General features: G+C 40.2%; 1 protein-coding gene across 3 annotated transcripts in view; it reads right to left on the reverse strand.

The window, feature by feature from the left end:
* Positions 1–25,935, reverse strand: part of BRWD1 (bromodomain and WD repeat domain containing 1) — a 78,502-nt gene that overhangs the window by 14,075 nt on the left and 38,492 nt on the right. For 2 of the 3 annotated variants that reach the window (XM_084843746.1, XM_084843748.1), the window contains 12 exons: positions 18,715–18,907; positions 17,559–17,684; positions 16,931–17,038; positions 15,844–15,968; positions 15,658–15,740; positions 14,798–14,909; positions 13,715–13,776; positions 9,564–9,722; positions 9,188–9,308; positions 7,690–7,815; positions 7,216–7,291; positions 6,990–7,031 (listed from right to left, as the gene is read on the reverse strand). In XM_084843746.1, coding sequence (XP_084699872.1) covers positions 6,990–7,031; positions 7,216–7,291; positions 7,690–7,815; positions 9,188–9,308; positions 9,564–9,722; positions 13,715–13,776; positions 14,798–14,909; positions 15,658–15,740; positions 15,844–15,968; positions 16,931–17,038; positions 17,559–17,684; positions 18,715–18,907 — 1,333 coding nt within the window. The remainder of the gene's footprint in view (positions 1–6,989; positions 7,032–7,215; positions 7,292–7,689; positions 7,816–9,187; positions 9,309–9,563; positions 9,723–13,714; positions 13,777–14,797; positions 14,910–15,657; positions 15,741–15,843; positions 15,969–16,930; positions 17,039–17,558; positions 17,685–18,714; positions 18,908–25,935) is intronic. The other variant, XM_084843747.1, reaches the window with a different exon arrangement.

Consider the following 25,935-nt stretch of genomic DNA (forward strand, 5'->3'; position numbering starts at 1 on the left):
AGGGTACTGATTGAGGAGCCAGAAACAAGATGATGAGACAACTGAAGAGACAGAACAAAAACTCATCTCTTAGGGATTGGCACACTCCCTTTGGAAAAAACATAATGAGATTGCTTAGCCTACCACGGGGTGTGGCATGGATGTCTCCTGCGCACCAAATCAGAGTGGAACTTCATGGTAGGTACCCAGCTTTCCACTCTCATCTGCTGTGAGGAGACATTCATCATGGGATGTGCAAATGCTACTATTCCCATAGGGTGGGCACCAAATTAGGCTGAACCTAAGTTTGAGGTAAAACCTGTTGTAATACTCTTATGTCCAAAGGCTGGTTCAGCCAGAGCATATTTATAATGCCTAACAAATGTGTGATGTGAGGACCAAGTAGCTGCCTTGTAGATCTCCACTAAAGGAGTGATAGCAGAGAAAGAACACTGAAGCAGCTGCAGCCTTGGTGGAACGTGCTGTGGTGTGTGCAAGTTTAGGGAGTTTTATTTTGTTTAGTTTTTAATCCCAATGGCCACAAATATGCATGCCTTGAACTACCTAGCAAGGGTGGTACAGGAGGGCTTTTTCCCCAATGCAGTAGGATGGAAACAAACAGGGAATCAGAACGCCAAGGTTCATCAGTTATTTTATGGTAGTTTTTGCTGGCTCTCCTAATATCCGAGATGTGCCAGTCCCACTCAGAGGGATGCGAAGGATTAGGACAGAAGGAACTGAGAACCACCTCTTGTGTTCTCTGTAAAAACAGCATTAATTTTGAGTACAAAGGAAGAGTTTGGCCAAAAGTGACAGAATCCTTGCTGAACGAACAGAAGTGATCCTGCATGGAGGGTGCAGCTAGTTCTGAGACCCTTTTGGCTGATGTTATAGCTATGAAGAATAGCACCTTGAGAGTAAGAAAATGTAGTGAGACCGTTCTCAGCAGCTCAATGGAGAACTGGTAACAGTATCAGATGCAGAGTCCAAGTTGGGAAGCAATGTATAAATGGAGGACATAGCAGTGTCACCCCTCTGAGAAATTGCTGACAGTGCAGGTGAGAACCAACGGGCTTGTGGCATGGTCTAGAGAACTGAAGAGAACTACAGCTTGTCTGTGAAGCGTGTTCACTCGGGAGTCCCATGTCTAGCCATGTTTGGAAGAACAGAAGTAATTCCTTGATTCCTGCTATCTTGCAGTCCAGATGCTTTCTTCTACACCTACGCAGAAAAACCTTTCAAATTATTTCATATATTCAGTTGGTAGATGGTCTCCTGGGGGACAACAGGGTGTTAGTTACCTCTGCAGAGTAGCCTAGTGAGGGGAAGGAGCTGTGCTCAGTAGCCAAGTGTCTAGATGAAGCCAGTTTGGGTCCAAATGCCAGATCACTCTACCCTCAAGAGAAGGAACTACAAGTCTGTTCGTGCCAGTTGAAGGATTTGAGAGAACCATGACCTCTGGAGCCAAAATGGAGCTCTGAACATTAGAGTTGCCTGATTGCTCCATGATTTTTCTGAGAACCCTGGTTAAAAATGGAAAAGGAGGGAACACATAAAGCTTGCCCCTGGGCCAGGGGGAGTGGAGTGCATCCGTGTCCGCTGATGGGAACTAGGTGTCTGGAGAAGAAATACGGCAGCTGGTTATTGAGAGGAGAGGGGAGTAAGTCCACCAGGAATGGCCAAAATGATGGCAATGCTGCTGAAAGATTGTCATCTCCAGAGTGCATCCCCTGGGATCAAGGCACTGTCAGTTTAAAAAGTTGGTCTCTGTACTGAACTGCCTTGAGTGCCTTTTTTTTGGTAGAAGGTAGGGTATAAAATAAATACTAAGGGTCCCCTAAATGTGCTGTGCAATAATGAACGAGATGTTGTGTTCTGCCCAGAGGAGGAAGGAGGAGACCACCTTGTGTAGGAATTTTGATTTAGTCCCTCCCCGACAATTTAAGGGCTAAAGCCATTGCCCTGTCTGTTCTGACTAAAAATGAGCAGGGCCTATGTGTTGAGCAAAGTGTTTGATGGAGGGGTGAATTTCTCGGAGCTCCAACCAATTTATACTGTGGTGCTTGACTATGGGAGGCCAGAGATCCTGGTTGGGATGGCTGGCCCTAGCTACAAGCCCAACCCCACCTCTCCAGGCTGGCATTTGTAGTCACAATTATGTGACGTGGCTCTTGAAAGGGTGTGCCCTTTGATATGTTTCATGACATTTTTCACCACAGCATGGATATTCTGACTATGTGAGGTAAGGTAATTCTGATGTGGTGCCTCTGAATTATTTTAGTTTAAAATGAGAGGAGCCACTGTAGGGGTCTGGAATGTAATCTGTCCCAGAGCAGGATCATCATGAGACCTAAAGGCTTGTGCTAGAAATATAAGATCTACTGTACGTGTTTGAAGGAGGGGCTTTGCTACCTGACTGAGTTTGGAGATTCTGTCTGGAGCTAAAAGTAGTATGCCCTGGAGGTATCTAGAAGCACTCCTAAATGAATTAAGGATTCGGACGGTTTGAGGTGGCTCTTTTTGCACTGAAAAAAAGTCAGACGAGGTCCTGGAAACAGGACAGTGTGATCTATAGATCTGAATGGGCCCTTGTCAGTGATGGGGACTTCAGAAGGAGATAATCCAGGTAAGGGTATATGTGAATGGCCTTGAGTAAGGTGAACTACCAATGCCAGCATGAGCTTGGAGTAGACTCTTGATGCTGATGCCAGGCGTAAGGACCTTGGCCTAATTCGGTAGTGGTACCCTGTGTTAAGCAAAGCGAAGAAATCTCCCATGCTATATAATTATGGGGGCAGGGAGGTAGGCCTTCATGAGGTCTAGAGGATACGAAATCTCCCTCAGATGGGATTAAAGGGTGGGGGCAGGTTCTGTGGCCCCTGTCTCTTGGCAATTGCTGCAGACATTAGCTATTGCTTGGGGACAGACCTGGAAGAATGGGAAGGGAAGGAACCTGCTTCTGGGGATGGATTGAAACTCCAGAAAATATCCATGTTGAATGGTGCTTAGAGTCCAGGTGTCTGGTGCTGTCTGCTTCTATGTATGAAGGAAGTGTTGCCGTCTTTCTCCCACACATGCGGGAAGAGAAGTCAGAACTGCTGGTGAGGGGTCTTGGAGGACTGGGAGGGACCTACTCTGGCCTGAGTAGAGGACTAAATCTGGTTTAGAATCAGCTAGGCTTTGAGAACTTAGTTACAAAGCCAAAAGGAAGGACTGAATGGGGACCTGAAGGTACAAACGGAACAAAAGGCCCTATTAGGTTTCCTGTCATCTTTCTTTGAAGAAGTGGGCATACCCTTCTTCTCATCTTTAGTTTCCACTAAGATATTCTTAACAGCCTCTTCTCCAAAGAGGTGGGGCTCTACAATGGGAATGGTAGCTAGGTTTCCTTTGGAACAAGCATCCATGTTGCAGTGTTTAAACCAGGGTGAACATCTTGCCACTGCGGTTGCAGCAATGGAACATCATGTAATCCTGTGTGGCAAGTCAGATAAGGGTGCAAGTCTTATTCAGTTTTAATAAACTCTTAAGTAGGGTGAAACTATCCAACTCCCTAAATATCCTCTACCCAAAGAAAGGTAAGCCCTAGAGAAAAAAGGATGCTGTGGCAGAAGCCCAAAGCTCCAAGACAGTGGCCTCATGAGCCTTAGTGCTGTTTCAATATGATTTTCAATACATTCTTGAAGTAGGGTATCCCCATCCTTAGGATTCATGGCTCACAAGAGTAAGGCTGCCACAGGAACATCAACAAAGGGCATCTTAAGTTCTTCCATAACTCTCTGTGATAAAGAATAGTACCTTTGTGCCAGGTTGGAGGCCTTCCTGCTTGGTGGGGGAGGGGGATTCTGTTCAGCTTTAACCACGTTTTCAAAAGACAAAAGAGAAGGGACCTCATGATCAGCTGGCTTTGGCTCTGGAAACAAGGCCTCACTTTTAGGAGGCCTGGCTGGTTCTTGAGTTAAGGAACGAATATTTAAAGGCACCATAGCTTTGGAGAGAATAGGAAGGAAGTCTTCCATATCAAATAACCTTACATTGGAAGGTTCTTCCACGGAACCCAGACAATTCCCCTTCTAACTGTGCTGCTGCATCTAACAAAACCAAAGAATCTGAGTCTGAAAGATGTTCATGTATAACCCTTTTAGTCTTACAATGCTTCCCTTTAGTGGTTAACCGAGGGTCTTAAAAGGTGCCTTATGACAATTCAGACCATTGTTCTATCCAGCTCAGGATTATTTACACTGAGTGGCAGCAGCTTTCCAGGGGGTCAGGCAGAGAAGGGTCTTTCCCAGTCCTACTTGGAGGTTCCAGGAATCAAACCCAGGACCTTTTGTATTCAAAGCATATGCTCTATCACTGAACTATGGGCCTTCCTCTAATCTTTGTGGGGGGGGGGGAGGGGGGAGACTTGCATAGCCATTTGCCTTGAGGAAGAGGAATAGGCATCCAAAGGGGCCTGCTGCATCTCTATTTCCTCCCCTGGGGATGGCTGAGTAGGCTGAGAACGCAAGCGTTACAGGACTGGGAAAATGAAAGTGTTTTCTGGTGGGAAAAAAGGTGGGCAAAACATGGCCTCTTCCCACTCTGAAGGTCCCCAGAATTGCTTACACGCCCTGGCAAAGACCTCTGGGTTGATGACTGGATTAGTCTCAGGTGAGGTGGGAATGCAGGAAAGGACGCACAATCCTGGATCTTCCTGTTCCGGAGGGGATCTGCCATGATCAGCCTCCATTTGATGCATTGCGCAAGGGTTGATTGCTGTAATGGCATCGGAATCAGTGGGGCACAAGTGTCAGCTTTGCTACAGGCCCCCTGAAAGAATCCTGGTGAGGCACGGGAATCGGCTTTTGCTTGGAAACTACAGGCCCCTCCAGACAGAATCCTCACGGTCTGAAGCAGCAGTGACCAATCGCTCTTCTGATTTGATGGGAGGAGGTGCTTCATGAACAGCAGTTTGGGTCCAAGCAACTCTAATATAAGTTACTGACCTCTCTTTTTCCTTTCCAGTTTTGGAGATTTTTGTTTGTTGGAGCCATCTTGTAGCAAAAAGAAAAAGCCAAGAGAAGGAAAAAGAAGTAAAAGCTCTCTCTGTGTTTGTTTGTTTGTTTAGCAGAGAACAGAAAAACTGGAAAAGGAGAGAAGGTAAACTCCAAAGTATGTAGAGATAAAGAATAGGAAAAGAGAATAAGATAATACGAGACCCGAGTAGAGAGTTTGTTGAAAGAGAAACTAGAACCAGCTCTGTCCTAAGCAGAGGCAAGGAATGAATTGGGTGGGAGGAGCCACATAGGCCAGGACCAAGGCAAAAAGCCTGGTCACATGTTCCTTGCCCGTTCTGAACAGTGGGAAAAGTTAACCATGATGGATGTCTCTTTGCACCAGATGGGGCACTAACCATTCAGGAAGTACATACACACACACCCAGAACTGGGCAGGCTTTTTTAGGTGTTTGCTGGCAAAGGCCTTTGGTTCTTGAGCGTTACCAGTGGTTTGCACCTTGTTGTGTAGTGACATACACACACACCCATCGTTGGTGGCTCATAAGTAATGGAACAAACCAACATCATTTCAAACTTAAGGGTCGCCTTTAATACCTGGATGAAAATCCTTTGCAGTCAATGACTGCCTGAAGTCTGGAACCCATGGACATGACCACATGCTGAGTTTCCTCCCTCAAGATGCTTTGCCAGGCCTTTACTGCAGCTGCCTTCAGCTGCTGCTTGTTTGTGGGCCTTTCTGCCTTCAGTCTTGTCTTCAGTAAGGGAAAAGCATACTCTATTGGGTTGAGATCAGGTGACTGACTTGGCCATTGAAGAACATCCCACTTCTTTGCCTTCAGAAACTCTTGGGTAGCTTTTGCTGTATGTTTTGGGTCATTATCCATCCGCAATATGAAGCGGCATCCTATCAGTTTGGCAGCATTTGGTTGAATCTGAGCAGAAAGTATAGCCCTATACACTTCAGAATTCATCCTGCTGCTTTTATCAGCAGTCAGGTCATCAATAAACACCAGTGACCCGGTTCTATCGGCAGCCATACATGCCCATGTCGTAACACTGCCTCCACCATGTTTGACAGACGATGTGGTATGCTTTGGATCATGAGCTGTTCCTTTCCTTCTCCATACTTTTCTTTTCCCATCATTCTGGTACAAGTTAATCTTGGTTTCATCAGTCCAAAGAATCTTATTCCAGAACTGGGCAGGCTTTTTTAGGTGTTTGCTGGCAAAGGCCTTTTGGTTCTTGAGCGTTATCAGTGGTTTGCACCTTGTTGTGAAGCCTCTGTATTTACATTCATAAAGGCGTTTCTTGACTGTAGATGTTGACAATGACATGCCTACCTCCGCAAGAGCGTTCTTGACCTGGCTAGATGTTGTGAAAGGGTTCCTCTTCACCATGAGCAGAATTCTGCGGTCATCCACTTTAGTTGTCTTCCGTGGTCTTCCAGGCCTTTTGCTGTTGCTGAGCTTGCCAGTTAATTCCTTCTTTTTTAGGCTGTTCCAAACTGTTGTATTGGCCACTCCCCCTGTTTTTCTGCTATCTCTCTGATGGGTTTTTATTTTGTTTCCTCAGCCTAATGATGGCCTCCTTCACTCACATGGACACCTCTTTGGACTTCATGTTGGGAGTTCCAGTAAATAGCTACCAAATGCAAATGTTAACCACCTCCAGGCCTTTTATCTGCTTGACTGGTGATGGGGTGCCCAGGAAACAGGCCACACCTGGCCATGCAGCTGCTTGTCAGCCATTCATTCCATTACTTATGAGCCACCAGCGATGGGTTTGTGTGTATGCCCCTGGCTGTCCTTCCTGAATGGTTAGTGCCCCACTTTTGTCAAACCCCTTGAATTACAGCTGAAAGTCCTGACTTCGTTCCCATCTGGGTGTGTTTCCTTTCAACTTCAATGTGGTGGTGTACAAAGGCCAACTGCCAAAACAGTTATCCTTGTTCCAATATTTCTGGCCCTGACTGTATATTGGGGAAGTTACAGTTAAGGCAGACTGACTTACTTTTCTAGAAGATGTTCTCGGTACATAGGTCTCTTCATCATCCTACAAAACAGACAAGACAAGTTCATTTTTAAAAGTTAACATTTATTTAGAGATAAGGTGTCAGACACCATCCTGTTCAATGACCTTACAGTACTAGGGTGAATGGAACAGATATAGCTTGATAAAATAGCTGGTATAATAAGCTAATAGTTAATTGCATGGCATAAGAATTAAGTTTTATTACCAGTTCAGCAGCATCAGTGCTGTCCTCATTATTTATTGCAATACACAACTCAAAAATATCTGTACAATTTGGATTCCTGGAAAATAAAAATATGTTCTTTGTTACTTTCAAGAAAAAAATGCAGCTGTTGCCTATATGTAAGACTATAGCAAACACAAGTTTGGCATTTTTCTAAATGATGTTGAGTCAGGAAGAGGCACATCGAATGTCAACATTTGTAACTTGTAACGAATGACCTCAACTATATCCAGTATGACCACAAGTGCTGTTGAAAATCAAAATATGTCTATTCTGAACACGGACAGAGACACAAAACTATTTTGTAATCAATTTTCAAGCTTACAGGTTAATATTTTTAAAACCTGCAGCTACTCTCATAGCAAACAATGGTCATAAGCAACAACTAAAAATAAGACAATTCTAATTTAATGTTAAGAAACTTAAATTTATTGTTTAGCCTGAAATGTTGCTTACCTGATGAATTCTAAGAGCTGATCTGTGATTTTTTGAGCAGATCTAGCAATAGTGCTCTTGGGTTCATTGAAAGTTAGGGCATTGCTCTCAATACATCTTACTTCCCAAATCAGTGCAGAGAGCCTCCTATATTTAACAGTAAATAGAATATGATTTAAACAGGAAAAATAAATCCTCATTCACTAAAACTAGAGATCACTAAGTGAAAGAATCCTACCTGTCATTTATTTAACATTTTAGCAACATGCTATCTTACTGAAAGCAAAAAATATTATGTGCTTGAGATAGTATTATCCTTTCTAGTCCTTCTAACAATGACTGTTTCATCCAAAGGTGCAACAGCAGCCTACACACTTTTAAATCTACTAAAGGTACTCTAATTCCAGTCACCACCCACCCTGAACTTATTTTTAGCTTCCAGACATATATGTAAAATATTCTATATCTGACACTCGGTAGCAAAACTGTGACCCTATATACCTCTAAACCACTAGAAAATCCTTCCCATATGTACCTTATAAGACATTGACCTGGTTTGCATGATCACTGCAGCCCACCATGGCTTATTAGCCACGGTGGGTTATGGTGCCTGAAGAAATTGGGTTGGCAATCCAAGCCACCAATGCTGTGTGAACCTGGCAAGGGTCAGTTGTTAGGGTGGTTGACAAGCCACCCAGAACCCATGGGCTGTTTCAGGGTTGCGGGTGGCTTGTCAACCATCCCAACAACCCACCCTCACCAGGTTCATACATAATGAGAAGCTATGCCGTGCCCCTGCCATGCCCTGATTATTCAAAATGGTGGCCACTGCCACAACAAGAAAACCTGCAGGAAAATTCACCCTTGTTATGTGTGAACAAGACCATTAAGGTCTCAAAGAATGCTAAAGGGGCAATCAGTGTTCTGTGCATTATGCTAAATTCTGTAGACATGGATACTGAAAGCTCTTTTGGAATATTGAAAACATTGGCTAAACCAAAGAGCTGTATCAATTTTTTTCTGAAGACAGATTATACACCAAGAAGAGGACCTTTGGAAAAATCCAGAATAAGGTTCTTCCCAATGTAGGGATTAAGGATAGTGGACACCTAGGGCAGTATCCACTGCACTTCCGCTCATTCTATTGTGGCAGTGGGACCCAACCAATTGTTTCCAGATTGAGACAGGTCAGCAGAGATCCCTCCACTGACCTGCCCCATTAACTGTTTCTGCTTATTTCCAGTTGCTTTAAGAACCTCTAGCTTCCCATTGTGCTAGCAGTGTGTCCCGAAGGCACATGGGCATTGTGGGATACTGCCTCCAATTCCTGTAGAAGTTGGAGAGAACAGAGGACTGAACAATATATATTCATTACTTTCCTCATTTGTACATTCTTCTATCATGAGGTTCTATCTTGAGGATTTTCCAGATCATCTTTTTTGAGAATATTTAGCTTACCTTTACAGCAGTTTTATAAGACTGATGTATTACTTTATTTCTAGTGTCAAATCAGACTAACCTGTAAAACTGGTTGACTAGTCTCATCCGGATAGTCCAAAGGTCTGTTGGATAAGCTATTACTGTACTGTACTTTGGATATGTACTCAAATCAACTGGGCCAGCAAATGCTGCTGAAATATCTGCCAAATAATAATTTCAGTCAGTTAAAGCAGCTAAATTTCTAGTACACTGATTTCCATACAAATAATTAGTCAGGTATTAAAAACAAGTTAGACCTTATTTTGGAAAACTTAGTAGAGACTGAAACAAGTTGCATTTACAGTCAAAATACTTGCAGTGTGCATCCTCAATCTTTAAACCAACTCTCTCTCTCACACACACACGCACACAGATAGATGAGATGACAGACAGACGTCAGATTTCTAGATCCTTACCAAGTCTCAAAAGCTGATCAATTCCACAAATAATCCGTTCACACTCTTCATCCTGGGATTTCCCCTGCCATTCTCCCTTTTGAGGTTTGTATAACAGTTTTGCCATTTCTTCAGGAGTCACAGAAACACTAGCTCCCAATTCCTCAGGCTGATCAGCTACTTATTTTCAACAAATACAGGTGATATTAGGAGAACAAAACAAAATGGAGCAAGTTTAATAAACTGCACTTCTTATGACCCATCCTGTTATATCAGAAGTAGCCAGGCACTGATAATAATGTAATTTCTATTTTTGTTTCCTGAATAGCCATATTCAGAACATATATCAATTTCCTTTAAAAGAGGCTCAAGATAGGTACTTAATTCTTCAAGTATTTCAGTATGTCCTTTGTTTTAAGAAAAATAATACCAACAGCTACAATGGAATTTGTCCTGTCATTTAAAAACAGACAAGGGCAAGGCAACGTACTAATGTCCAATGTCAATGAATTAGGACAGTAATTACACCAGGATTTAAAAATGAGAACCAGCCTATTGTTCCAAAATTGTAACCTATTTGAAATAAATCTGGCCAATGAAGCAAAACCTCTTTAACTTTGAAATAATTACAAAGCATACCTACTGGTAGGGCCTCTGCCTTCAGCAAAGAAGGGTGTGTATTGGACCCTAGCCAATCCTTTGTCTAGACAGGAAAACTTCTTGCCAGTGATTGCAGACCAGGAGAATTGTGAAGTCAAGTACACATGCCCAGAAGTCAGGATGCTGTACAAAATTTCTTTTTCTAGGTAACTGTTTCTTAAATCTGGTCTAGTGCTAACACGCCTAACTGCAAGCGGATGCAAACATACTTTTAACCCCATCACAGGACAACTCCCTGGGTTACAATACAACAGGGAAGAAAACCTATGAAGTGGTAGTGTCTCATTCCATCAATCTCAAACATCATTTCTGAAGAAATCAGCAATGCCACCCATGATGCCCCACCCCCTTGAAGGGCTATCCTGCCAGCAACAGAGAACAATGGGAAAACAAAAGCCAGTGGGCATTCTTAATGATTTATTGAAGAAATAGGTACCTTAAGTATTTTAAACAAAACATGTTTCCAGGGATAGAAACGATAAAGTGACACAGTATGTTGCCAATAGAAATCATACTGGACTGAATATCAGGCATAATATTAATAATGATGAATATAGTGATTTCATTAGGAGTAGATTGTCCATTTGTCAGGGCTTGGAGAGTCAGGGCATACCGCCTTGCCACTAGACAAAACTCCACTTTAAGCATACTGTCTTGACTTCTAAAGTATCTCTGAAAATGATAGTTATTGGTATAAAAATATCATGAGACTATTAAGTTGAAAGATATGCTCAGTAATAAAGTACTTTTTTTGAATGTGTGATAATACTATGTAACCACTGCTTCAGTAATCCATCAAGCTTTTTCTAGATTTCCTTCCACCCTTGCCCCATGTTTACACAATTTTTACACATTTCTATTTTTTTCAAAGTCTGGGAAGAACAATAGTGGGGCTGCTTAATCCTTTCCCCCTCCGTTTCCCACTAAAGATTACCCTCTCCCTAGTGCTGCTCTGCTCCTCACAGTGGAAAAGGTATGGTTACTAGAGCTGTGCACAGACCCCACAATCCGCTTCGGATGCCGCTTTGGATCATCCAAAGCAACCCCAATCTGCCTCGGACCAATTTGGACCCCTTCCAATCCAACTCAGATCTGAAGCCAAAGCAAGATTCGGAAATCTGGATCGCATGTTTGGGGCATTTTCCCATTGACTTGCATGAGAAAACACAAATGGTCATACCTTTTTTAGTTTTTATGATACAGGCATGGAATTTTGGGACCTCTCCACACCCCTGGAGAGGAGGCCACCTGCAAAATTTCAGACAGTTTAGCCCAGCAGTTTTTGTGCTAGGCGGAGTTGAAATCTGATGTTTTCCACAGAAATTCTCAAAGCAAGGAGCTGTAACTTCTCCCTGTTTCCAGACACACACATGACACCTTGGCCTCTTCCAGCCCACCTCCATGGCATTGCACCCCTGAAAGCCCAGGCAGTTTTGCCCACTGGCTTGTTTGCTAGGCACTGGTGAAATTTGAGTTTTTCCAGGAAAACTCCTAAAGAAAAGAGCTGTAACTTCTCCCCACCTCTGCCCCCGTCAACACCCCGAAGATACCTCATATTGAGCTGAACTGCTTTGCCACACAGTGGACTGTTATTGGAATAAGAAGGTAATTAATATAAATACTATGTGTCTCGTGCTTTTTCAACACTGCCTTGAAATTTGGATGTATAGTGGTGGTGGAACTACAACCTAGCACGCACACAGACATGGACACAGACACACAAGAGATAAAGAAAAGCAAAACTACCTAAGGAAATGACGGTGTCTTTAATATATTGTTTTATATTTCATCTTCTTTTATAGAAGGCAGGATAATTTCAAGAAATACAGGGCGACAGTGCAGGCGATTAGATAACAGCCAAATCAAACCCTATTTTTTTTTAAAAAAAACTTCTTTAATTTCTGTTTTGGGAGGGTCAACACAGAGAAGACACAGACGGTTCACTTCAGCACGAGGGTAGGGGGACAAACGCTACACACACAGGCTGCTATAATATGTCTTTCTTTAAGGATTCAGAAAGAAAGAAAAAACTGAATGCCTGAATATGACTTAAAAGGGTGGGTGGGGGGAACATACCCAGAAGTCAAAGCTCATTTTTAAAATTCTAAATAAAGTGGGTTTGTAAAAATCTAACAGAGACACAGTTGACTGACAAAAACGACAAGAAAATAGAATGGAGAAAGCAGAAGTAAGGCTCAACATTACACAACAAACGTAGCCTTTTCTGGAGTCCAAAATCGAGATAAACAAACACAGGAATGGTGGGGGAGGGGGAGCATGGCAGCAATTTGCAAGGAAACGCTATGTTAGTTTGAAAAAATATGGAAAGGAGAGATAGAATCTAATCAAATAGCAAACAAGTTGGAGATGCAAAGATATAGGAGAAAGCAGTTGGAAGAGGTGCTGCAAAAGACACTGTCCCAATGGGGATGGAAGATCAAGGAGCAAGAGAAGGGAACGCTCCCAGTATAACCAAGCTGTTTCTTTTTAATTTAAATTCTGAGGATAGCAATCAAAATTGAATAAATTGAAGGAACAACTCCTAGGAATGCACACGCGCACACACGCACAAACCATCATCTACCCATGCCAGCCCTCTCTCCCAAAGACACAGCTAGCGCAACGACTGAAGTATATACCCCTTCCTCCAACACTCTCTTTGACTGGAGACTGCTAGCGTCAGTTCTGGCTGAGGGTTCCAATTTGCGAAAGCATACCAAAGCATACTGCTTGCCTTCCTCCTCCCTCCCTCCTCCTCATGCCCCTCCACGTGAGCACTGAGAATTTGATAAGTTTTGGAGACAGCCTGTCTGGACTGCTGAGGCATTCAGTAGAGCTCCGAATATAAGAGGTGGAGGAGGTGCTTCGTGGGGCACGCACTTCACCCCGGGTCACCTCGGTACTGCTCTGAACTGCCTCATATCATGAGGCTTTTGCTCCAAAACAGCTCGCTTCGCCTTATTATTCGGACTTCGTAAAGAGACAGCGCACAGCCCTAATGGTTACCTGTATCTTTCCCCCTATACATAGAAAAGCAGGTGGAAGGAGGTATGATTTTGAGCCAGTTTCTTTTTTTACCTTCAAATCAGCAGTTTCTGAAGAAAACTCAACCAAGTTGTGTGAACTTCAATATATCACCTCAGGGAACTCACATTATACAGGAAATGCCAAGGTATGCGCATTAGCAGTAACACATCACTGGCGCTACTACTGTTGCTGATTCTCTAATGGGCAAAGCCACCAATATGTCTTACTTCATTTACAAGCAAGGGTTTGTTTTTAACATATTTTGTCAATGACTGATGAAGAATTGTCCTTTACTATATCACTTCAGCGATGTCACATTAATGTTTCCCCCTTCAGGGTAATTAATTCTGAAAAAATATTCCTAATATGCTAAGTTACTCTTTCAGAAAATAGCTGACAAATGCAGAACTTAAATACACACACTGATGTTAACTGAACAACAGGACAGCTATTAAGAAAAATGTTAACGTATTATTTCTACATACCATTCTCTGGAATTGGTTCCATATCCCATGGACTAAGTCTTTCAGTTTCACCATTGTCCCATCTGTTTCACATAAAAGAAAAGAAAAAAGAGAAGATATTTTCAAACATAAAATATCAGTGCCAATACAGAAGAGACTTAATATAATATTTTAAAGTACAGATTTTAGGCAATGTTACTGCTGTAAGAATTATAGAAAGGAAGTGGGCAGATAACCACTATGGTTGATGTCACTTCCCATCCCATGACCGTTATTTTTATATCAGAGTAGCATACCTAGTGGAACCTTACTCAGATACATGTTTTTCTCAAGCAAAAGTGTCCCTTGGGTCAGGATCCTATATTTACTTTTGCGAATTCAAAAACTAGGAACAAAAGAAAGGAGATCTCAAAAGGTGGATTGAGAAAGCAATATATTAAGGCCCAATGGATTTTGAATTATAAGACCCTTGTTCAGGGGCAACTGACATAAACCTTTTAAAACCCTTACCATTCAGTATAATACTCTAGGAGCCCCTCTAAAGTCTCCTCTCTTCCAATCCCATACTAATGCTTCCCCTTCTTCAGAAACAAACTACCAGTGAGTTCATTTCTTGGGTCCTAAAAGGAAGACTTTATTCAAATCAGATTTCATGAGAACCAAACCTCTGAGCACAGAAAGGACTAACAGTGCATCAGAAGTAAGTCCCCTAGCATTCAGTGGGGCTTACTCTCTAGTATATGTATTTAGGATTGCAGCTCAGGGCTGCTATCTTGTACACAGTTCAATCCAGAGAAGTCAGCATTTTCCATGTCCCTCTCTATCCAGCCATCCTTTTCTCTTTTCTTTTTTAAGTTATTCCTGAACTTCCAAATTAAGTGTGTTTTAACTTTCTTTCTCAATGCAAAAGCCAGAAAGCGTAAGGAAAAAGGCAAGTCTGAGATACTTTGTCTAGTTCCTGCACCCCAGTTCTTCATTATAAACACTGACATACCTTCATAAGCTTACTAAAATGGTTAAAGCAGTTGCCAGTGCAATTTGGTTTTTAAACTAGCCTTTTACCATCAATCTGAAGTGACCATGCTAAAATAAACATGCACGTACTTAACACTAAAACACTGAAAAGGGCTGTCCGGATATTGTGGCTGATACGGCTCTTGGCTCAAGACAGTTCCAAACCACCAAGCATCATCAATAATTGAACGAAAGCGGTCAGCTGTAAAAAATACCAGATGTTATATAGTTCTTTTAAATGAACGTTTTTGTTAGGAGATAACATGGAAAATAATGTGGCTATTAAAGTACTATCTATTTCATCCTCTTTATCAGTCATTCCCAAGCTTGGGTCCCCAGCTGTTGTTGAACTACAACTGTCATCTGCCCCAGCCAGCATAGCCAATTGTCAAGGATGAATCATAGGGTTGGAAGGGGCCTATAACACCATCGAGTCCAACCCCCTGCTCAATGCAGGAATCCAAGTCAGAGCATCAATGCTAGTTGTAGTTGAACAGCAGGAGAATCAAGGCTGGGAAAGGCTGTTCTATATACAATCAATCACAACAAAATAAGACAGGCTTAATTTGCAGATTATGGATGGTATCCACAAATGTACTTTAAAGAAAAATAAGTACCTCAGGCTAAGGGCTCTAATATCTTTATTTTTGTAACAGATTTCAAAATAGACAAAGCAAAAGCCTGAAGAACCTAAGCTCTATTGCAATGTTTTGAGAAATTATTGGTTATGCCACATCCATGTTTAGATTCTACATTTCATTGCTACAATTTATAAAAGAACAACTTCCTTACATATGAATTCCCATTCCTCGATTCAATTAGTAAGTCACTCTCAACTCCCCCTCCCCCTTTTTGCCTAGTGGCAATGATTGATGGCTCATAGGACTGAAGCTCCCAGTTCGATACAGCATTCCCAAGACAGAATCTCCACAGTTTAAAGACAGACTTACAAGGTTGCCAGTTTCTTTGTCGTGCTTCATCATAGAACTGACGTAACACAAGGAAGTCAATAACATCTGGCATATCATGGTATCTAGAAGTAAGATTAAAGCTTAGTCCTTAAATGTGTACAGGTTACCTACATTTCTGCATGTATTTTTTTTTTTAAAAAATCACATCTGGAAAAAGATACCTACTTGAGAGAAAATGACTTATCCTGAAGCTGCCCTGTAACATGATCCATAAGATTAAGCTTGAGACAGCACAGCGTAGGAGGCCCAACTTCATAACGTAACCCAACAATTTTGACCAATTCTTGCTCCTAACAACAGATACACATTCAGTGAAAATTCTCATTAATACTAGTACAGTGGTTAACTACATTATTCATAGCTCTATATGAAGTATGTGAATGGCAACACAGAGTCAGGAACCAATGAGCATAACACAGACTTAGATATTAAAACAAGTCATCATCTTACAAAAACAAAAATCAAGATTTAGGGTTTTGTTATGCATCTGTTACTAGGGTTCCTACTTGGCAACTTATAGTGATAAAAATGAGTGAGGGTATCTGTTTTGAACTTAAATACACAGCCAAAGTTATGTTTGTTTTTGAAAGCAAAGAAAAGCACTTTGCAACCTGTACTAGTTTTCAGGTTCTTAAACATTCTAAAAAGATGTTTCTGGGCTATTTTGATTAAGGTGCTACAAGAGTCTTTATAATCAGTGATATCTAATTCTTGAATCGCTTGTCCAAAGGTGTTGCAGATGTCAGCAGAAACAGAGGTCACTGTCAGAAATTGTTAGAACAGATTCCTCAAATACCAATCACTTTAAATCCCAGAACTAAGGGTTGTATCCAATGTTAGTCTAACTTAAGTCCCATTCATTTCAATGGATCTACTCTAAGTAGGACTAACACTGGATACAACCTCAAGAGTTTACAATGGATGGCTATACACTTATTGCAATTTGGAGAAAATATTACTTTGATACTTTAAAAAAAGGAAGATACAAGTGAGCATCAAGGTACTAAAGAACAGATGAATAGCATTCTTTAAGTAAGACTAAATAATATACAAACACACAAGACCTAGCATGGTGAAGAAGACTGAATATCCTCCTTCAAATGTAACAAACCTCAGCTCCCCCCTCAGCCTTGAAGTTCACCTCTCTCTCTCATCCATACATACTTTACTGGTTTCCTGAGTGGACCAATGAGAAGAATTGCAAGTTACTTTGCATAGAAAGGGTGAACAACTAGTGCTGAACCAGTCTTACCCTAAGAATCATTTTTCTCCATGGCTCTTTGTGAGGATTTAATTCATAAATATTGTTTTTTCTCACTGCTTCAATATAAGCTTCATGGCCTTGTCGAAAATATATCACCTAACATAAACAAGTTTTAAAGTCAATGAATGAAAGTCAACCAGCGGCGTACAAAATTAGTTTAACAGATGTTAAAACATTTCTACTGTATTTGGTCACAAGGCTGGCTACATTAATTGTGGGGGAAAGTCTTGCACTGCCTGTTCCGCCACCACTGCATAGCCACCCAGGTTGAATGGAAGCAGCCCCAAATCAGTCTCTCCTATTAGGCCCTGCCAAATCCATGTCTCTTCTGCCTCAAGGGCAGTAGCCATTTAAGACAGAAGGCAGAGAGCTGTGCATCAGCCTGATATGCCAGTGACCAGTCCAGGCTTGCGCTATTTTTTAAGATGGCTGCAAATGAAGCTTGGCTGTCCCTCTTGTAGCTTTAAAGGGTGAAATGTTGTTTAAGGCTACAAGGCAGTACCACCAAACTATGGTTTGCCACCTGTGGACAGTACTACTTTTCCATGATACACAGTGGGTTACAGAACTGAGTTCAGCTATGCTACTTTAAAAAGGGACAGCAAATTAAATTCACCTCATCTCCCATTTGTGGAACAAAAGGAGACCTTCGGAGTCTGATGTCAGTTATCCAGTCAGGAGGCTGGAACTCACAGGACAGTTCTAGGGATGTCAACTTTGGGGGAGTGTTCTCTTGCACAACCTTATAAAAGATTACTCAAATTAGAACACATGTTATGACTTCTAATTAGGCATACAAATTCAAAAAGCATACAAGGTGGTTTTCACAAAGTTATATTCAGCTTTTCAACATTTCCTGTTGCAACACAATTTTATAACTCACTTTTTAAATTCAGCTCCTCAGTGCAACTAACTAACTTGTGTTTTACAACTGAGCCAATTATAATTTGGATAACTGCAAAAGGGTGCTTGAACACAACTGGTGTTCGCTCGATCAAACAGCCCAACATGGCTTATTTAACCCACAGTGTGCAGCAGGGGGTGTGTGCAGCCATTTTGAATATTCAAGCTGCAATCGCAGTTTGTTGTGTCACCCAAAGCTGGCAGGGGTGGGTTGTGTGAGGGTTAACAGTTCTCACATAACCCATGGCCTGTTTTAGGATGTGCCCAGCACACACCACAAGCCCACTGTGGTTTATTTAAGCTACAGTGATTGTGCGAACCAGGTCACATTCTTGTATATTACAGATCTCATGTAGCGTAGTGGCTTTGAGACTGAGCTATGACTCAGGAAGTCCCCAGTTCAAATCCTACCTCTACCGTGAACTCACTATGTGACCTTAGGCACCCCATCTTCAATATGGGGGATAATAATACTGACTTACCCTACAAGGATTACGCTAGATAATGCATATGAAACACTTTGAACACTTGAAAGTGCTATACAAATGTTAGATATTATTTAACATTCCACTCCAAAGTTGTGTTTCTTTGTTGCTTATAGATCTGGTACATTACCACCCGAATTTTAAAAAAAATGCTACTAATTTGCAGTCATATATCGTTTGGCTACACTGCAGCCCGTACAATATGATGCCTTTGTATAGGTTGTCATGCAACACTCTTCTGCTCCAGTGCTTATCTATTCATGAGAAACACTAGTAACCTTTAGAACAGCTTAAGGTATAGGTATGGACTAAGTAAGTACTGACGAAATCTAAACCCAATTAACTGATCAGGTTTATCTAAAAACAGACCAAAAAAGTCAATACCTCCTTATGCCTTTTCGGTTTGTATTTTTTCTGCCTTTTTTTCATCCTCTTTGGCGGAGACATTTTTTCCAGTGATACTTCATCTTCAGAAGAACTACAATATCTAATAGTTTTGCGCCGAGAAGTTCTTACAGGAGGTTGTAGGTTAATCCCTGCATCAGCAATCCAGTCAGAATACTGGCTTGAGGAGTCACTGTTGGAGAACACAAAGCCACAAACAGCACAAGTTAGAGATTCAAGGTCTTTGCTAGTTCAAAACTGACTGCGCTTCACCAAGATCATTTTCAGACCATAACCCTATATCTATGTCATATGTGAAAAGAAGCACTACTTTTAGATGGAGATTGAATGAAATGATATTTCAAAATAAAAGTATTATGGATGACACTAAAAAGAAATTGAGAGAATTTTTTGAATTGAATCTGGACAAGGGAACAAATATCCGAACAGTATGGGATGCAAGTAAGGACTATATGAGTTTATTTTATACAACAAAACACACAACTGAAAAGAAACGAGAAGAGAAGGTACAAAATATTCTAAAACAGATAAAGGAGAAAGAAGAATTCCTAAAGAATAAACCGGGAAAGGCAAGTGTCCTCCGACAGATTAAATTACTCCAATAACAACTGTCGATGTCAACAGTTCAGGATATGCAAAAAAAATTAAACTCTGTAAAACAAAGACATTTTGAATTTGCTAATAAACCAGGAAGATGGTTGGCCTATAAACCTAGAAAGGAAAAAGAAAATATTGTGAAAATAAGTGAAAGTGGATTAGAATTAACTGTTACTGTGGCAATTCAGAAAGCCTTTTATCAATATTATTCAAATTTGTATAAAGGACAGAATAATTCCCCAGAATTAATGGATAAATATATTCATAAACAAAATTTACCAAAAATTACTAAGGAACAAAAACAATGATGAATGGCCCGATAACAGTAAATGAAATGGTGGAAGCAATAAAAAAAATTAAATTGGGAAAAACTCTGGGATCAGATGGAATATCGGGATTATAGTATAAGAAGTGTGAAGAAGAAATTTTACAACCGTTGAAAAATATGATGAAGAGTATTTTAGAAAAGGGGAAGATACCGGAAACATGGAAAACAGTATATATAACATTAATACCTAAAGAAGGACAGGATTTAACCTCGACAAAAAACTACAGACCAATCTCATTATTAAACAATGACTATAAGATATTTGCAACAATTTTGGCAGAAAGGCTCAAGAAAATATTGCAGGAGTTTGTATATGAGGACCAAAGTGGTTTCTTACCAAGGAGACAGATGAGAGATAATGTAAGAACCGTCTTGAATGTGGTGTAATATTTGGCAAAACACCCAGAAAAACAAGCAGCTCTGATCTTTTTCTTTTTAATATATTTTTCTTTATTTTATATGAATGAAATAAACAGTACCAAAATTACCAACAACCTTATCAATGCTTCAATTTCCCAGCAATACAATATTCTGATGAGGACACCAAAATAACAAAAAGAGTAGAAAAAATAAAGAGAAAAAAAATAAAGGGAAAAAGGGAGGAGGAAAGGAAGCGAAGAAAAAAGAAAAAAAATCTTTCCCCCTCGCTCCCCCCCCACTAAAGAATTGAGTTTAATCTCCAACCCCCCCCAGTCTCCAATGTCATTCTATTTTAAAGACTATATCTATAACCTTAACAATCTTACAATTTAATAAACAACCTTACATTTCTATATCATATCAATCTTATATCAAAGAAAGAGGTCTATAGCATTCATTCCCAAAAGCCTAGTATTAGTAGTAGTAATAATAATAATAAATTTTATATATATATATATATATATATATATATATAATATAAAACTTAATATAAACCTTCAACATTCAGTAATATATTTTATACTAGATATATTATCTATTTTAAAATAAAAGCAAGAAAAAACAAGAATAAGAAATGAAAGAAAATAAGCAAATATATATATAATCATTTATCTTCTGAGTTAGCCTGGATCATATAGGCTAAATAGAATCTATTAACAAAGCTTGTTTAAATATTCCAGTTCATGGGGTTGTAACAAGATTCTCACGCAGCTCTGATCTTTTTAGCTGCAGAGAAAGCATCTGATAATCTCAAATGGAAATTTTTTAATTAAGACTCTAGAAGAACTGGACTTTGGAGAAAACTATAAAATCGGTGAAGTCAGTATATGCCGATCAAAAGGCTCAAATAATTATAAATGGGGATTTGACTAAACCTTGTGAGATACAAAGAGGAACAAGACAAGGTTGCCCATTGTCACTGCTACTATTTATATTGGCTTTAGAATTATTGAACAGAGATATAAGACAAGATGATCGAATTACAGGAATAAAGATTAAAAAGGAGAAATCTAAGCTGAGGGCTTTTGCAGATGACTTGGTGTTTATGTTGGAAGAACCTTTAAAGGGAATTGAAATTTTTATGAAAAAATCAAAAGAATTTGGAGCAGTGGCAGGGTTCAAAGTTAATAAACAGAAAACAAAAATTTTAACAAAGGATATGAACGTTCAAGAAAAAAAAAAGTTGATGGATAACACTGGCTTCCAAATTGAAAAGAAAGTAAAATATTTGGGAGTCCTTTTGACAAATATGAATTGTATGCTTAAAGTGTGGAATGAAATTAAACAAGAAGCCAGTGTGGTGTAGTGGCTAGAGTGTTGGACTAGGAGTCAGAATATCTGGGTTCTAGTCCCCACTCAGTCATGGAAGCTTACTGGGTGACTTTGGGCCAGTCACAGTCTCTCAGCCCAACCCACCTCACAGGGTTGTTGTTGTGAGGATAAAATGGAGAGGAGGAGGATTGTGTAAGCCACCTTGGGTTCCTTAAAGAGGAAAAAGGCAGGATATAAATGTAACAAATAAATAAATAAATAAATAAATAAATAAATACAACTATCACTTTTGGGAAGAATTGCAATGATCAAAATGAATGTATTACCTAGAACATTATTTTTGTTTCAAATGATACCCATTATTACATCGAATTTACCTTTTAAGTAGTGGCAGAGAGATATAACTAAGTTTATATGGCAAGCAAAAAAACCAAGAGTTAAAATAAAAAATTTACAAGATGCAAAGGAAAGAGGTGATTTGGGATTACCAGATTTTAAAACCTATTTTTCTGCCTGCTGCTTAATGTGGATGAAGGAATGGGTGACGTTGAAAAAGGAGACTTTCAGAACTAGAATGACATGAATTGAGGTATGGGTGGCATGGTTATTTGAGGTATGATAAAACAAAAGTGAATGTAGATTTTAATAATCACTATATAAGAAAGGCTGTATTAGGAATTTGGAATAAATATAAATTAAGGTTCTATCAAAAAATACCATGTTGGATATCTCCACAAGAAGCAATGTACAGAAGAGAATTTGATAGCATGCATAAATGGATAAGATATAATAATTTACTGGAACTGTCACAAGGGGAATATAAGTTAAAATCAAGGGAAAGCTTATTGGAAGAAGGTCATGTATGTCAGTCATTTTCATATTTGCAAATTAAAGAACGGTTTAAAATAAATGAGAAAAATGGTGGATCTGAACAAAGAGAATCTGAGTTTGAAACAGGACTGTGTACAAATGATGAACATGTTATTGCTAAACTGTATAAATTACTGTTAAGGTATGAGACAGAGGATGAACAAGTAAAAGAGTGTATGATAAAATGGGCACAAAATGTTGGTCATAATAGAACAATGGAAGCGTGGGAAAGTGGGGAAAAGATTTAAAATTTACTTTATGTACAAGTCTTAAAGAGGATTTTTATAAGATGATGTATAGATGGTATATGTCACCGTTTAAATTGTCTAAAATGTATAAAGCTGGGGCTCAATGGGCTTGTAGGCCCCTTCCAACCCTACTACTATTCTATAAGGTGTTTCTGGAAAATGTTGGAAATGTGAAGATCAAGAAGGAACGTTTTATCATTTATGGTGACCTTGTAAAAAAAGCTAAAACATTTGGAAACTAATACAGTCTTTAGCTCAAAGAATATTAAAGACTCCTATAGAATTAAAGCCAGAAACATTTTTATTGGGACTAACAGGTAAACACGTAAAAGAGAAGGGGGGAACCCTCTTTCTCTACATGACAACGGCTGCAAGGTTATTGTATGCACAAAGCTGGAAGAATGAAACAATACCAACTGTGAGCGAGTGGATCATGAAAATGATGGAGCTGGTAGAGATAGCAAAACTTACTATTATAATTAAAGAAGGATCAACAATTAAATTCATGTTAGATTGGAAACCTGTTATAGAATTTGTACAAGAAATAGAGAAAAATGATATCTATGTATGTGGATTTTGAACTTTGAGATGGTTCTCTTTTTTGTTGTTGCTGCTAAAATTAGGAGAGAAATGAGATAATGTCTTTGAACTCAATGTATGATATACAACTAAGATAAGAACTAGAGAATAATAATAAGCATTTGTTGTGTAAAGGGAGCCAAAGGTAGATAACTTACAATCTTAAGAGATATTTTAGTGTATGTGTATTGTGTGTTTATGTTGTTGTTGTGTTTTGTTTTTATTTTTTTAAAAAAAAATAAAAATTATTATACAAAACTGACTGCGCTTCAACTAGTGGTTCAACTGCTTGAGGCTGAACCAGGCTAGGTCATGGGACCTATAAACAAAGAAATGCTTTACTGCAATAGTTGTTTTACAGCTGGTACTCTGTACAGTCACATCATCATCATCAGAATTTTGACTGTTTGTACCACAATGTGGAACTCTGAAATGTGGAGCTCTAAAAAAGGAGGAGGTAATTATATCACTCTCCAGCAAAGGAGATCGTTACCTTGTTGTGGTGCTGGAGCTTGAGCACCTCAATGACGCCATGAGCTAAACCGTGAAGGGACACCCAGGACAGGGAGGTCATGGCAGACAGGTCAGACTAAATACGATCCCTGGGGAAGGTAATGGCAACCCACCCCAGTATTCTTGCCATGAAAACTAAATGGATCAGTACAACCAGAGAGATGTCAGTATACCATCGGAGGATGGGACTCCCAGGTCGGAAGATGGTCAAAATGCTACTGGGGAGGAACACAGGCTAAGTTCAACTAGCCCCAGATGTGATGACGCAGCTAGCTCAAAGCCAAAAGGATGGCTAGCGGCCAACGGTGCTGGTGGTGAACAACGAATCCGATGCTGTAAAGATCAACACACCATAGGAACCTGGAATGTAAGATCTATGAGCCAGGGCAAATTGGATGTGGTTATTGGGGAGACGTCAAGATTAAATATAGACATTTTGGGTGTCAGTGAACCAAAATGGACTGGAATGGGCCACTTCACATCAGATGACCACCAGATCTACTACTGTGGACGAGACCACAGAAGAAATGGGGAGGCCTTCATAATTAATAATAAAGTGGCTAAAGCAGTGCTTGGATACAATCCAAAAAACAAGAGAATGATCTCAATTCGAATTCAGAGTAAGCCATTTAACATCATAGTGATCCAAATATACGCCCCAAGCACAGATGCTGAAGAAGCAGAAGTAGATCAGTTCTATCAGGATCTGCAGCACCTACTGGATAGTACGCCAAAAAGAGATGTTATTTTCATTACAGGAGACTGGAATGCTAAGGTGGGTAGTCAAACGACACCTGGAATTACAGGCAAGCATGGTCTGGGAGAACAGAATGAAGCGGGACATAGGCTGATAGAATTTTGTCAAGACAACTCACTGTGCGTAACAAATGCTCTCTTCCAACCTAAGACGACTTTTACATGGGCTTCACCAGATGGTCGACACCGAAATCAGAGTGACTACATCCTTTGTAGCCAAAGGTGGCAGACATCTATACAGTCGGTAAAAACAAGACCTGGAGCTGACTGTAGTTCAGATCACAAACTTCTTATTGAACAATTTAGAATCAGACTAAAGAGAATAGGGAAGACCCACAGAGCAGTTAGATATGAGCTCACGAATATTCCTCATGAATATGCAGTGGAGGTGAAGAATAGATTTAAGGGAATAGATTTACTAGATAGGGTCCCAGAAGAACTATGGACAGAAGTTCGTAACATTGTTCAGGAGGCGGCAACAAAAAACGTCCTAGAGAAAAAGAAAACCAAGAAGGCAAGATGGCTGTCTGCTGAGACACTGGAAATAGCCCAAGAAAGAAGGAAAGCAAAAGGCAACAGTGATAGGGGGAGATATGCCCAATTAAATGCAAAATTCCAGAGGTTAGCCAGAAGAGATAAGGAATTATTTTTAAACAAGCAATGCACAGAAGTGGAAGAAGATAATAGAATAGGAAGGACAAGAGACCTCTTCCAGAAAATTAGAAACATCGGAGGTAAATTCCAGGCAAAAATGGGTATGATCAAAAACAAAGATGGCAAGGACCTAACAGAAGCAGAAGTGGTCAAGAAAAGGTGGCAAGAATATACGGAAGATCTGCAAAGGAAGGATAATAATATCAGTGATAGATTTGATGGTGTGGTCAGTGAGCTAGAGCCAGACATCCTGAAGAGTGAGGTTGAATGGGCCTTAAGAAGCATTGCTAATAACAAGGCAGCAGGAGACGACTGTATCCCAGCTGAACTGTTTAAAATCTTGCAAGATGATGCTGTCAAGGTGATGCATGCCATATGCCAGCAAATTTGGAAAACACAGGAATGGCCAACAGATTGGAAAAAATCAACTCATATCCCATACCAAAAAAGGGAAACAATAAATAATTTTCAAACTATCCAACAGTGGCACTTATTTCACATGCCAGTAAGGTAATGCTCAAGATCTTGCAAGGTAGACTCCAGCAATCCATAGAACGAGAATTGCCAGATGTACAGGCTGGGTTTAGAAAAGGCAGAGGGACTAGAGACCAAATTGCCAATATGCACTAGATAATGGAGAAAGCCACGGAGTTTCAGAAAAACATCTATTTCTGTTTTTTTGACTATTCTAAAGCCTTTGACTGTGTGGATCATAACAAATTGTGGCAAGTTCTTGGTGGTATGGGGATACCAAATCATCTTGTCTGCCTCCTGAGGTATCTGTATAACGACCAAGTAGCAACGGTAAGAACAGACCACGGAACAACAGACTGGTTTAAGATTGGGAAAGGAGTACGGCAGGGTTGTATACTCTCACCCTACCTATTCAACCTGTAAGCAGAACACATCATGCGAAGTGCTGGGCTTGATGAAGCCAAGGCTGGAGTTAAAATCACTGGAAGA

This window comes from Heloderma suspectum, chromosome 3 (assembly GCF_057233095.1).
Source record: "Heloderma suspectum isolate Gila_16-S chromosome 3, 16-S_ref, whole genome shotgun sequence".
Classification (NCBI taxonomy): domain Eukaryota; kingdom Metazoa; phylum Chordata; class Lepidosauria; order Squamata; family Helodermatidae; genus Heloderma; species Heloderma suspectum.